Here is a 14,541-nt window from a genome sequence, read left to right on the forward strand (position 1 = left end):
CAATCCTCTGGCTGCTGCTCCTCCTTCCTCCCAGCCTCCTCACTCTATTACAATGACACATTCTGAGGAGCGGGCAGACTCCCAGGAACTGTTCTCGGCCCCCTGCTCAGATTGGGCAGCAATGGTTCCTCTCCCACCAGAGGAATTTATTGTGACTGATGCCCAACCTTTGGAAAGTTCCCGGGGTCCGGGGGATGAGGCTGGGGACTTCCGGCAACTGTCTCAAGACCTTTCAGTGGGTGAGAAGGCCGATGATGATGAGACACAGTTGTCTATCAGTGAGGTAGTAGTAAGGGCAGTAAGTCCGAGAGAGGAGCACACAGAGGATTCGGAGGAAGAGCAGCAGGACGATGAGGTGACTGACCCCACCTGGTTTGCTACGCCTATTGAGGACAGGTCTTCAGAGGGGGAGGCAAGGGCAGCAGCAGGGCAGGTTGCAAGAGGCAGTGCGGTGTCCAGGGGTAGATGCAGGGCCAGACCGAATAATCCACCAACTATATCCCAAAGCGCCCCCTCGCGTCATGCCACCCTGCAGAGGCCGAGGTGCTCAAAGGTCTGGCAGTTTTTCACTGAGACTGCAGACGACCGACGAACAGTGGTGTGCAACCTTTGTCGCGCCAAGATCAGCCGGGGAGCCACCACCACCAGCATGCGCAGACATATGATGGCCAAGCACCCCACAAGGTGGGACGAAGGCCGTTCACCGCCTCCGGTTTGCACCGCTGCCTCTCCCCCTGTGCCCCAACCTGCCACTGAGATCCAACCCCCCTCTCAGGACACAGGCACTACCGTCTCCTGGCCTGCACCCACACCCTCACCTCCGCTGTCCTCGGCCCCATCCACCAATGTCTGTCAGCGCACCGTCCAGCCGTCGCTAGCGCAAGTGTTGGAGCGCAAGCGCAAGTACGCCGCCACGCACCCGCACGCTCAAACGTTAAACGTGCACATAGCCAAATTTATCAGCCTGGAGATGCTGCCGTATAGGGTTGTGGAAACGGAGTCTTTCAAAAGTATGATGGCGGCGGCAGCCCCGCGCTACTCAGTTCCCAGTCGCCACTACTTTTCCCAATGTGCTGTCCCAGTCCTGCATGACCACGTCTCCCGCAACATTGTACGCGCCCTCACCAACGCGGTTACTGGCAAGGTCCACTTAACAACGGACACGTGGACAAGCACAGGCGGGCAGGGCCACTATATCTCCCTGACGGCACATTGCGTGAATTTAGTGGAGGCTGGCACAGAGTCAGAGCCTGGGACCGCTCACGTCCTACCCACCCCCAGAATTGCGGGCCCCAGCTCGGTGGTGGTATTTGCGGGGTGTATGCTTCCTCCACTAAACCACCCTCCTCCTCCTCCTACTACGCAACCTCTGTCTCGCAATCAAGATGTGTCAGCAGCAGCACGTCGCCAGCAGTCGGTGTCGCGCGGCGTGGCAGCACAGTGGTGGGCAAGCGTCAGCAGGCCCTGCTGAAACTACTCAGCTTAGGAGAGAAGAGGCACACGGCCCACAAACTGCTGCAGGGTCTGACAGAGCAGACCGACCGCTGGCTTGCGCCGCTGAGCCTCCAACCGGGCATGGTCGTGTGTGACAACGGCCGTAACCTGGTGGCGGCTCTGCAGCTCGGCAGCCTCACGCACGTGCCATGCCTGGCCCACGTCTTTAATTTGGTGGTTCAGCGCTTTCTGAAAAGCTACCCTGCTCGGAAAGGTGCGCCGGCTGCGCACATTTCCGCAATTCCCACACGGACGCTGCCACCCTGCGCACCCTGCAACATCGGTTTCATCTGCCAGTGCACTGACTGCTGTGCGACGTGCCCACACGGTGGAACTCTACGCTCCACATGTTGGCCAGGCTCTATGAGCAGCGTAGAGCTATAGTGGAATACAAACTCCAACATGGGCGGCGCAGTGGGAGTCAGCCTCCTCAATTCTTTACAGAAGAGTGGGCCTGGTTGGCAGACATCTGCCAGGTCCTTGGAAACTTTGAGGAGTCTACCCAGATGGTGAGCGGCGATGCTGCAATCATTAGCGTCACCATTCCTCTGCTATGCCTCTTGAGAAGTTCCCTGCAAAGCATAAAGGCAGACGCTTTGCGCTCGGAAACAGAGCCGGGGGAAGACAGTATGTCGCTGGATAGTCAGCGCGTTGAGGAGGAGGATGAGGAGGATGAGGAGGAGGGGGAAGAGACAGCTTGGCCCACTGCTGAGGGTACCCATGCTGCTTGCCTGTCATCCTTTCAGCGTGTAGGGCCTGAGAAGGAGGAGGAGGAGGAGGATCCTGAAAGTGATCTTCCTAGTGAGGACAGCCATGTGTTGCGTACAGGTACCCTGGCACACATGGCTGACTTCATGTTAGGATGCCTTTCTCGTGACCCTCGCGGTACATGCATTCTGGCCACTACGGATTACTGGGTGTACACACTGCTTGACCCACGGTATAAGGAGAACCTTTACACTCTCATACCCGAAGAGGAAAGGGGTTCGAGAGTCATGCTATACCACAGGACCCTGGCGGACAAACTGATGGTAAAATTCCAATCCGACAGCGCTAGTGGCAGAAGGCGCAGTTCCGAGGGCCAGGTAGCAGGGGAGGCGCAGAGATCAGGCAGCATGTACAGCACAGGGAGGGGAACACTCTCTAAGGCCTTTGACAGCTTTCTGGCTCCCCAGCAAGACTGTGTCACTGCTCCCCAGTCAAGGCTGAGTTGGCGGGAGCACAGTAAAAGGATGGTGAGGGAGTACGTAGCCGATCGCACGACCGTCCTCCGTGACGCCTCTGCCCCCTACAACTACTGGGTGTCGAAGCTGGACACATGGCCTGAACTCGCGCTGTATGCCCTGGAGGTGCTTGCTTGTCCTGCGGCTAGCGTCTTGTCAGAGAGGGTGTTTAGTGCGGCTGGGGGAATCATCACAGATAAGCGTACCCGCCTGTCAACCGACAGTGCCGACAGGCTTACACTCATCAAGATGAACAAAGCCTGGATTTCCCCAGACTTCTCTTCTCCACCAGTGGACAGCAGCAATACCTAAACAATACGTAGGCTGCACCCGCGGATGGAAGCATCGTTCTCTATCACCATCAAAAACGTGGACCTTTTAGCTTCATCAATCTGTGTATTCTATTCATCCTCCTCCTCCTGCTCCTCCTCCTGAAACCTCACATAATCACGCCGAACGGGCAATTTTTCTTAGGCCCACAAGGCTCACTCATATAATTTTTCTAAACAATTTTTATACGTTTCAATGCTCATTAAAGCGTTGAAACTTTCACCTCAACCAATTTTTATTTTAACTGGGCTGCCTCCTGGCCTAGTTACCAATTAAGCCACATTAACCAAAGCGATTAATAGGTTTCACCTGCCCTCTTGGTTGGGCATGGGCAATTTTTCTAAGGTACATTAGTACTGTTGGTACACCAATTTTTTGGGGCCCTCGCCTACAGTGTAATCCAATTAATTTTTTGCCCACCTGCATTAAAGCTGATGTTACATCAGCTGTGCTGGGCACTGCAATGGGATATATTTATGTAGCGCCGATGGCTTCCTGGGACCCACCCATGCTGTCGGTCCACACATAGTTGTAACTGCATGTGTCTACTTCTAAAGAACCCCAGTCTGACTGGGGCATGCAGTGTGGGCCGAAGCCCACCTGCATTAAACATGACATTACCTCAGCTGTGATGGGCACTGCAATGGGATACATTTATGTACAGCCGGTGGGTTCCAGGGAGCCACCCATGCTGTGGGTGCACACGGAATTTCCATTGCGGAGTTGTACCTGGCTGTGACTATTTATAAAAAACCCCGGTCTGACTGGGGCATGCAGACACCTTGACAGAATGAATAGTGTGTGGCACATAGGTTCCCCATTGCTATGCCCACGTGTGCAGCTCCTGATGGAGGTGGCACAGGATTGGATTTCTCATTGCTTCTGTACAGCATTGTGGGCTATCGCCCCGCCCCTTTTAAAGAGGGTCGCTGCCTAGCCGTGCCAACCCTCTGCAGTGTGTGCCTGCGGTTCCTCCTCATGGCAGACGCACTTATAAATAGACATGAGTGTGGCGTGGCATGAGGGCAGCTGAAGGCTGCGCAGGGACAGTTTGGTGTGCGCTGTGGACACTGGGTCGTGCGGGGGGGGGGGGTTGGGCAGCATGTAACCCAGGAGAAGTGGCAGCGGAGTGTCATGCAGGCAGTGATTGTGCTTTGTTGGAGGTAGTGTGGTGCTTAGCTAAGGTATGCATTGCTAATGAGGGATTTTCAGAAGTAAAAGTTGTTGGGGGGGCACTCTTGCCGCTATTGAGGCTTAATAGTGGGACCTGGGAACTTGAGATGCAGCCCAACATGTAGCCCCTCGCCTGCCCTATCCGTTGCTGTGTCGTTCCCATCACTTTCTTGAATTGCCCAGATTTTCACAAATGAAAACCTTAGCGAGCATCGGCGATATACAAAAATGCTCGGGTCGCCCATTGACTTCAATGGGGTTCATTACTCGAAACGAACCCTCGAGCATCGCGATAATTTCGTCACGAGTAACGAGCACGCGAGCACTTTGGTGCTCGCTCATCTCTAATATTTAAGGATAAAATGCATTGTTTTGTGGTCATACTCCCACTGGCGGCTCCTACTGCTTGCATACAGACTGATTAGCTGTATTATTGTAGTTATATTCTTGTACACAGGGGGCAGTATTATAGTAGTTCTATTCATGTACATAGGGGCAGTATTACAGTAGTTATATTCTTGTACATAGGGGGCAGTATTATTGTAGTTATATTCTTGTACATAGGGGCAGTTTATAGTAGTTATATTCTTGAACATTAGAGGCAGTATTATAGTAGTTATATTCTTGTACATAGGAGACAGTATTATAGTAGTTATATTCTTGTACATAGGGACCAGTATTATAGTAGTTATATTCTTGTACATAGGAGGCAGTATGATAGTAGTTATATTCTTGTACAGAGTGGGCAGTATTATAGTAGTAATATTCTTGTACATAGGAGGCAGTATGATAGTATTTATATTCTTGTACATAGGGGGCATTATTATTGTAGTTATATTTTTGTACATAGGGGGCAGTATTATAGTAGTTATATTCTTGTACAAGCAGGCATTATTATAGTAGTTATATTCTTGTACATATGGGGCAGTATTATAGTAGTTATATTCCTGTACATAGGGGGCAGTATTATAGTAGTTATATTCTTGTACATAGGGGGACAGTATTATAGTAGTAACATTCTTGTACATAGGAGGCAGTATTATAGTAGTTATATTCTTTTACATAAGGGGCAGTATTACAGTAGTTATATTCTTGTAAATAGAAGCAGTATTATAGTAATTATAGTCTTGTACATACGGGTAGTATTATAGCAATTATATTTTTGTACATAGGGGCAGTTTTATAATAGGTATATTCTTGTACATAGGAGGCAGTATTATAGTAGTCATATTCTTGTACATATGGGCCAGTATGATAGTATCTATATTCTTGTACATAGGAGGCAGTATTATAGTAGTTATAGTCTTCTCCATAGGGAGCAGTATTATAGTAGTTATAATCTTGTACATAGGGAGCTGTATTATAGTAGTTATATTCTTATACATAGGGAGCAGTATTATAGTAGTTATATTCTTGTACATAGGGGGGCAGTATTATAGTAGTTATATTCTTGTAAATAGGGGGGCAGTATTATAGTATTTATATTCTTGTACATAGGGGGGCAGTATTATAGTAGTTATATTCTTGTACATAGGGGGCAGTGTTATAGTAGTTCTATTCTTGGACATAGGAGGGCAGTATTGTAGTAATATTCTTGTACATAGGGGCAGTATTATAGTAGTTATAGTCTTCTCCATAGGGAGCAGTATTTCAGTAGTTATAATCTTGTACATAGGGAGATGTATTATAGTAGTTATATTCTTATACATAGGGAGCAGTATTATAGTAGTTATATTCTTGTACATAGGGGGTCAGTATTATAGTAGTTATATTCTTGTACATAGGGGCAGTATTGTAGTAGTTATATTCTTGTACATAGGGGCAGTATTATAGTAGTTATATTCTTGTACATAGGGGACAGTATTATAGTAGTTATATTCTTGTACATAGGGGACAGTATTATAGTAGTTATATTCTGTTACATAGTGGGGCAGTATTATAGTAGTTATAGTCCTGTAAATAGGGAGCTGTATTATAGTAGTTATATTCTTGTACATAGGGGGCAGTATTATAGTAGCTATATATTTTTACATAGGAGGCAGTATTAGAGTAGTTATATTCTTGTACATAGGGGGCAGTATTATAGTAGTTATATTCTTGTACATGGGGAGCAGTTTTATAGTATTTATATTCTTGTACATGGGGAGCAGTATTATAGTAGCTATTTTCTTGTGCATAGGAGGCAGTATTATAGTAGTTATATTCTTGTACATGGGGAGCAGTATTATAGTAGCTATTTTCTTGTGCATAGGAGGCAGTATTATAGTATTTATATTCTTGTACATGGGGAGCAGTATTATAGTAGCTATTTTCTTGTACATAGGGGGCAGTATTATAGTAGTTATGTTCTTGTACATGGGGAGCAGTATTATGGTATTTATATTCTTGTACATGGGGAGCAGTATTATAGTATTTTTATTCTTGTACATGGGGAGCAGTATTATAGTATTTATATTCTTGTACATGGGGAGCAGTTTTATAGTAGTTATATTCTTGTACATAGGGAGCAGTATTATAGTAGTTATATTCTTGTACATAGGGGGCAGTATTATAGTAGTTATATTCTTGTACACAGGAGCAGTATTATAGTAGTTATATTCTTGTACATAGGGGGGCAGTATTATAGTAGTTATATTCTTGTAAATAGGGGGGCAGTATTATAGTATTTATATTCTTGTACATAGGGGGCAGTATTATAGTAGTTCTATTCTTGGACATAGGAGGGCAGTATTGTAGTAATATTCTTGTACATAGGGGCAGTATTATAGTAGTTATAGTCTTCTCCATAGGGAGCAGTATTATAGTAGTTATAATCTTGTACATAGGGAGCTGTATTATAGTAGTTATATTCTTATACATAGGGAGCAGTATTATAGTAGTTATATTCTTGTACATAGGGGGTCAGTATTATAGTAGTTATATTCTTGTACATAGGGGGCAGTATTATAGTATTTATATTCTTGTACATAGGGGGCAGTATTATAGTAGTTATATTCTTGTACATAGGGGCCAGTATTATAGTAGTTATATTCTTGCACATAGGGGGCAGTGTTATAGTAGTTATATTCTTGTACATAGGAGGGCAGTATTATAGTAGTTATATTCTTGTACATAGGGAGCAGTATTATGTAGTTATATTCCTGTACATAGGGGGCAGTATTATAGTATTTATATTCTTGTACATGGGGAGCAGTATTATAGTAGCTATTTTCTTGTACATACGGGGCAGTATTATAGTAGTTATATTCTTGTACATGGGGAGCAGTATTATAGTATTTATATTCTTGTACATGGGGAGCAGTATTATAGTAGCTATTTTCTTGTGCATAGGAGGCAGTTTAAAGTAATTATATTTTTCCACTTAGTGGGCAGTATTTTTTTTGATGCAACTACCGAACATAGTGAAGTACAGGTGCTCAGCAGTCTCCAGCAGTTGCCGGACTGCTGCTTTATTCATTTAAGAGGTGCATGGGACCCTGTTCTTATGAGAAGTAGTAGACCCCACCAATCAAACATATATCCCCCATACCTGTAGTGTAAAAAACATTCAGATTGTTGTATGAAATAATTTGCAGCCTTCACTGCCCCCTGTTGGATGGCCTGGGATATAGCTACACATGCAGGTTTGGGTGTGTGTATCCACTGTGGCTGAGCAGAAATGATAATAAATTAAATCAGTGATGTAAAAAAAAGATTTTTATCAAAACCGTTGAAATAAATAATGGAGCCGTTGCCTATAACAACCCTTCCAAGGGGGAAAAGTCCTCCGTACAGTAAGTGCCGATCTGGTTGCTGTGGGCTGATCATCTGCTTTTTCAATGCTCTAGTTTTAATACATCTCATCTCCCATTCACAGACCAATCGAGAAGCGGCTATACAAGAAGAATCTACTAGTAGCAACTATTCCATTCAAAAGTCCAAGTTGTGCATTGTGGTCACATGACTCATTAGCCGTGGAGAAATCTAGATGTACCTATGAAGACCCTCTAGCGATCTCTAGGATGCCAGTCACACAGGAATGCTTCCAGGTTGTTTATATTAGAGCCTCAGTATTTGTCAGCTTTGGATATTTTCTTAATGACTAACGGCAGCGTGACGCTTACGGGATTCATTGCAAACTAGTATGGTCCTTAAGAGCTCCCTCTACTGGCATTGTTATGCTACAACAGCCATACTCACTGGTCAAAGGCGTTTCCATTACATTAGAAGGACACTTGGGGCTGGCTGCCAAGTTTTAACCTGGGGGGAAGCACAGAGCACTGGTCCGTTCATGGAGACCCTCATGCAGGAAAAACAGGCACTGTGTGCAGAAATTGTCAGACACGCATAAGAGACATCCGCCTGCAGAATGCAAATACTTAAAGGGGCTTTCCAGGTGAAAAACTATTGATGACGTATCCCCATGACAGGTTATCAATAATTAATCACTTGGGATCAGCCGCTTGGCATCACCATGATGCACTGATTGCCCAGCCCACTGTCAATTCACTAGGCCAAACATCATCATAGGAGAGGACAGTGTCATAACTGGCTTCACTTTCACTGAAATCAGTGTGAGCTGAAGCATCTATTACACTTCTGTCTCTTCTGCCTCTGACACCGGGTGGACAGTTTGTTATGTAAGTGCATTGGAGAGGGGTTGTGCATGGGAAAAGGGTTAATCATATTAATCTTTGCCTATGGCAGGTCTTAATATGTGGATGTAAAAATACAATATACTGCAATACTGGAGTATTGCAGTATATTGTAGAAGGGATCAAATAAAAGTTCATGTCCCCTAAGAACAGTAAAAAAGTGTATGATTTAAGTAAAATGTAAAAAAAAATAAAGTGGAAAATTTAAAAATATCCTTTCTTTATTTTTCCACAAAATGATAAAAAAACAAACATATTTGTCATTACCGCATCTGAAAAAGCCTGAACTTTCTTAGGCCGTTGTCCACGGCCATGATGGAATATCGCTAGCGATATTCCGCATAAGGGAGGAGGGGGAGCACTGACAGATAGGCTTACCGTGGCAAATCGCAGCATGCCACGATTTTTGTCAATGATTCTCCGCTCGTAGATGTCGGGCTTTGCATTCCATAGTTAGCCCAGGGAAAGCGTGTCATGCCAGGTCCGCGGGTGATTTATCGCCGCGGCTCTCGCAATGACAACTCGCCCGTGGACAGCCAGCCTTAGTATCACATTATTTATCAAGCACTGTCAAAAAACAAAAGTACATAATGCCAACATCGCATTCCTGCTCACCCCACTGCACAATAAAAGTAAATAAAAAGGGATGAAAAGTCTGTACTCAAAATGATGGCATTACAAACTAGGGCTCGCTCTGCAGAAACAAGTCCTCACACCCCATCGCCGGAAGAGTGAAGCAAGAAATAATATATTGGAGCCGTAAAACAGGGCACCCAAATACCTGGATGTATAGAGTTAAAGGAATGTCACCTTTATTGAAGCCACACCAGGGCTTGATGCCAACGTTTCGGCTGTCCCCGCAGCCTTCGTCAAGTCTTTACAGAAGAGTAAAGGTGTCGGGGGGCTCCGAATAGAACTACAGAAAGCGTTTTCCTTTTTTTTAAAAAGTTTTTATTTTTTCTCCCTAAGAAGTAAAAAAATGAAAAAAACTCTAAATCTAGAATCCTGGTAACGGTAGCGGCATACAGGATGAAGGTAATGTCATTAAGTCACCATTTACACCACAATAGCACCCCCCGAAAAATGGCATGTATGCATTTTTTTTTCTATTTCACCCCATTTAAAATGTATATATTATACGGCCCATTAACTGGTACCATAAAAACTACAACTTGTCCTGCGAAACCAAACCAGCGCTCGATGGCTGCCGACGGGCAAAGACATGGTTTAAAAGAAGTTCTAGCTCTTGGAACGAGGGGGTGAAAAAAACAGAACCCCAGAAAATCTCTAATAGTTAAAGCATTAAATGTGACCCTGTGCACAGGAGCACCAAGATAAAACATGTCCTTTTATTCTATAGTAGAAATACTGCAGATAAGGCATTTTCCATCATTTAGGGGAAAAACTAATAAAACTGAAAGATTAAGTAATGTTCCTAAATGTTGTGTGAATGTGGCCAGAAGCAGAATAATGGCGTCACTTCAGCTCTACGGCGTCACATCTCACACCGTGATATAAGGATATCCATATAGTGAATCTGCAGCTACATCTGTCACCATGGCGACAGCATCAGTGACCGACCAATAGGATCGCAGCATTGCTGTTTGAAAGTCTTCCAACTGTCACTTGTGCTCAGTCTCTGCGTGATCTCAGGTAATGGAATGATGTCTCTTCTATGTTCTAAGGGGTTGTGCCAAGGTATACAGTTATCCCAAATTATCAGTGGGGGGCCGATGGCTCCATTCACCCAGGGACTGACCAGAACTGTGTTTTCGGGATCCGTGGGTTTCCCAGCAGTCGGACCCCCGCTGATCATAAAGTTACCCCCTCCTGTGGATCCTGTGGAGAGGGGGCTCTTTATAACTTGGCACAACCCCTTTAATTGAGAGTTCTAGAAATTTCCTGATGACTCCATTGTATTATATCCCTGTAGTGTAACCCAAAGATGTCTCCAGTATAAGCACCTGTGGGTGGAGCCGGGGCGGTTATATAATGAACGGCAGCAGCAGGGTCCTGTATACTAAATGACTGGGACCAGCATTGTATGAGGATAGCGCCCCCTAGTGCCATTCACTGGCTTCCCTCCTTTAATAGCGCAGACCTGCTGGCGATCAGTTGATTACACCTGAGCTATCACCAGGTGACTGCCCCCAGCAGGAGTAATGTAGTACTACATGGTGCTCATATAAATAACTGGGCATCATGTAATACAGGGTCACTCCGTCTTACAGAGCAGGAACCCATCTTTAACCCCTTGTGGAAACAGCCATTATTTGCCTTTGCCTTTTCATTTTCATGTTTTATGTCTCCCCCTTCCAAGAGTTGTAACGTTCAGGTTTTTTGTCGTTTTTTTCCGAGTTGACATATCTGCATGAGGACTTGTTTTTTTTGCGCTACATATTGTACATTTCACTGATACCAATTACTGTACCATATAATGTATTGGAAGACTTTTACGAGAACTTTTCTCACCACTTTTTTCGTTGTGCTTTGCATGTGATGCAGATTATCAGAGACAATGTGGACTACAGAGCCCAGCAGCTTCGGATTTGGATCAGGTAGGACTCTTCACATTGTATTGATGACTCTACATGGCCTCATCTGCCATTAGGGATAGCTCTCCCAGGGCCGGGACAATGGGTAGGCAAGGGGCAAAATAATTAACCCAAGCAAAAGGGACCAGGGTACACCCAACGTGTTTTGGCCCAACAGCTGCCTTCGTCTGGGGCGCCCCCTTATATGGGTTAAACATTTTTATTCATGAATTTGTGATTTACAATAAAGATATGGTTTTATATTATGGTGCGATAGGCGTCTTTCTTTTTTGGTTTATGTCTTGTTGTGTAGACAAGTCTATGGGTTTGTACATTAGATGGTATATATAGTCAAATGTCCTGCTGGTATATTGGTTTCCGACATAAACCACTGATGGAAGGCTGGAATACCTTCCAATGTATAGGAGTACCCTGGGATATGTTGCTTAGAGGCTCCCAATTTATTAGACATATACAGGGTGGTATATATATATGTATGTGTGTGTGTGTGTGTATATGTATATATATATATGTATATATGTGTGTATATATATTTCTCTTGTATAGTTGTATATTGAGTCATGTCTCAATAGGCTCCTTTGGTCTGTGTTGGGTGAGTGGATCCTGATGGATAAGTTTGGCACATTTATATCTGAATGATGCAGAGTGGACACAAGGCACACAGCAGTTGTGAACTTGACCTTAGTGGTGAGCACAGGTTGTAAGAGGTGGCCCATCTGGACAAGTGCTTCCCTAAAGTATATGGTCCTGGGGATCGGTAATTGCGGTGGGTTTGGATATTGGAACAGGTGACCCTGTAGTATGTGTTGTACACCCCTAGTCGAGAGGTCTTTTTATAAGAGTGGTCTATACCTATGGTTCTCCTGAAGTATTGTAACTACAACTCTAAGCATGCACTCACAGCTATAGGCTGCCATGGCATGCTGGGAGTTGTAGTTTCATGCACTCACAGCTATAGGCTGCCATGGCATGCTGGGAGTTGTAGATCTGCAACCCCAGGTTGCGGATCCCAGGTTTATGGGGAAACCAGGGGGACAGCAACAAGCAAGTCAACCATGACCAGAGTGTTTAGACACACGGCTGGCCAGTTAGCTGAAACATTGCCCTGGGTGCAGGAAGGCCAGGTACATTGAATTCCAGTGGTGACTCTTCAGCCATGTACTTGGATACATGTTCCTGGTACCATGAAGATGGGAGATCAGGGTGGAGATAGAGAGAACAGATGGCTGCTAACTGACCTTTATACGTCCTACTCTGAGCAGTGAGCAGGTTACATATATTGGTCAGTTTTGTGCCTCTTCCTCTACATTCATGATTGGGCTCATTATCTGCTTGTTCTCTCTCTTCAGCTTATGCCAGCGTCACGTCGGCGGAGGAGTTCCGACTGGTGACGAAATGTATGCAACTCCTGCCGTCCCCTCTCTTCAAGAAGGAGGTGAGTAAATGTGCCAGCTATCATGGACATGTATATATGTAGTCACCTGAGCACACAATTTACTGACCCACTGTCTTTTAAGCGCCTCATGCCAACAAACCCTGAAGCCCAGAGACCATATCGGCCAACTCGTGAAGTTATCAGACCAAGACCAACAAAGGAAGAGTTGGCACTGCGAGCAAGAGCAGCCATCGCTCGCATGCTATGTGAAGGGCTGGAAGATGAAGATGAGGAAGAAGAGGAGAAGGAAAGAGAAGAAGAAAGTGAGAACATTCAGGATGAGGAAGTAGAGGAGAAGAAGGAGGAAAGAGAGGAAGAAGATCTTGAGGATGAGGAAGAAGAGGACCGGGAATCCAACAGTGATGTTCCATCTGACCCACTGAGAGGGATTCAGGACCGGTCACTGAGAAGAAGCAGGATCAGGCAGCGCTCCATCCGCCACGACAGCCCCCGCATGTGGGGCAAGAAGAACATCATGTGGACGATCCTGCGAAGAACCCTCCTCCTCTGAACTATTGCAGTACCATCAGCAATAGTAATAATAATATAATAATAATGTAATTCTAATCTTTATAATTGTAATTATAGTCACAATAATAAATTAATAGTAGATTAATAAAAATAATAAGATCAGCAATAATAGTAGGAAGGGATTTGATCCGGGGTTCTAGGACCGATCGCCTTTTCCCGGGGTCAAGAAGGAATTTTCCCCTGGTCACCAATTGGCTGAATGTGTCCAGGGTTTTTTCGCCTTCTTCTGGATCAATAACTGTAGTGTTAGGGTTAGTGTAATATTACTAATAGTGAAGTACTAATGTAATAATAGTGTAATGCTAGTAATGCTAAAAAATACCTTCTGTATAAACAATGTAATAATATTAGATGTAGGTTAAATAATATAATAGGAAATCGTAAACATTGATAATTCTTTTAGAGGCTTTGATCCGGGGTTCTAGGACCGATCGCCTTTTCTCGGGGTCAAGAAGGAATTTTTCCCTGGTCACCAATTGGCTGAATGTGTCCAGGGTTTTTTCGCCTTCTTCTGGATCAACAACATTAGGGTTACTTATAGTGTAATATTATCATAGTATTAATAGTGTTAGTATACAGATAATAGTGTAATTCTAGTAATTAGGAGCAATAGTAGTATTCTTAAAATGATACAATACTTATAAGGCTTATTATATAGCAGCCAGGTATTTGTTAACTGCTTTAGAGGCTTTGATCCGGGGTTCTAGGACTGATCGCCTTTTCTCGGGGTCAAGAAGGAATTTTTCCCTGGTCACCAATTGGCTGAATGTGTCCAGGGTTTTTTCGCCTTCTTCTGGATCTAAAGTTTTAGGATTACTTATAGTGTGATATTAGTAATAGTGGAATAGTAGTAGTATTAGCATATAACTAATAATAGTGTAATAATAATCTTAAAATCATAATATAATAGTGTTAATAAGGTTTATAATCTAATATCAGCCAGGAATTTGTTAACTGCTTTAGAGGCTTTGATCCGGGGTTCTAGGACCGATCGCCTTTTCTCGGGGTCAAGAAGGAATTTTTCCCTGGTCACCAATTGGCTGAATGTGTCCAGGGTTTTTTCGCCTTCTTCTGGATCAACAATGTTAGGGTTAGGCATCTTAGAATTAGTAATAGAACAACATAGTGCACTGATAATAACAGTAACCTTATAATACTAGTGATGG

At 44.4% G+C, this 14,541-nt stretch overlaps 1 protein-coding gene across 1 annotated transcript; it reads left to right on the plus strand.

Annotated features, from left to right (window-relative positions):
• The first annotated feature begins 10,501 nt into the window (after positions 1 to 10,501).
• Positions 10,502 to 13,361, plus strand: LOC136577622 (uncharacterized). The gene is made up of 4 exons (XM_066577540.1): positions 10,502 to 10,507; positions 11,360 to 11,412; positions 12,759 to 12,844; positions 12,927 to 13,361. Exons 2-4 carry the CDS (start codon positions 11,373 to 11,375, stop codon positions 13,353 to 13,355), a joined length of 555 nt encoding a protein of 184 aa, XP_066433637.1. The 5' UTR covers positions 10,502 to 10,507; positions 11,360 to 11,372; the 3' UTR covers positions 13,356 to 13,361.
• The last annotated feature ends 1,180 nt before the right edge of the window (positions 13,362 to 14,541 follow it).

This window comes from Eleutherodactylus coqui, chromosome 8, assembly GCF_035609145.1.
Source record: "Eleutherodactylus coqui strain aEleCoq1 chromosome 8, aEleCoq1.hap1, whole genome shotgun sequence".
In the NCBI taxonomy this organism is placed as follows: Eukaryota; Metazoa; Chordata; class Amphibia; order Anura; family Eleutherodactylidae; genus Eleutherodactylus; species Eleutherodactylus coqui.

What these genes read in the sequence shown, in the direction of transcription:
- LOC136577622 (XM_066577540.1), top strand. Translation starts at nt 11,373, where the DNA reads ATGTGGACTACAGAGCCCAGCAGCTTCGGATTTGGATCAG. An exon ending in CAGCTTCGGATTTGGATCAG is followed by an intron (nt 11,413 to 12,758) that starts GTAGGACTCTTC and finishes CTCTCTCTTCAG; the next exon opens with CTTATGCCAGCGTCACGTCG. An exon ending in CCCCTCTCTTCAAGAAGGAG is followed by an intron (nt 12,845 to 12,926) that starts GTGAGTAAATGT and finishes CTGTCTTTTAAG; the next exon opens with CGCCTCATGCCAACAAACCC.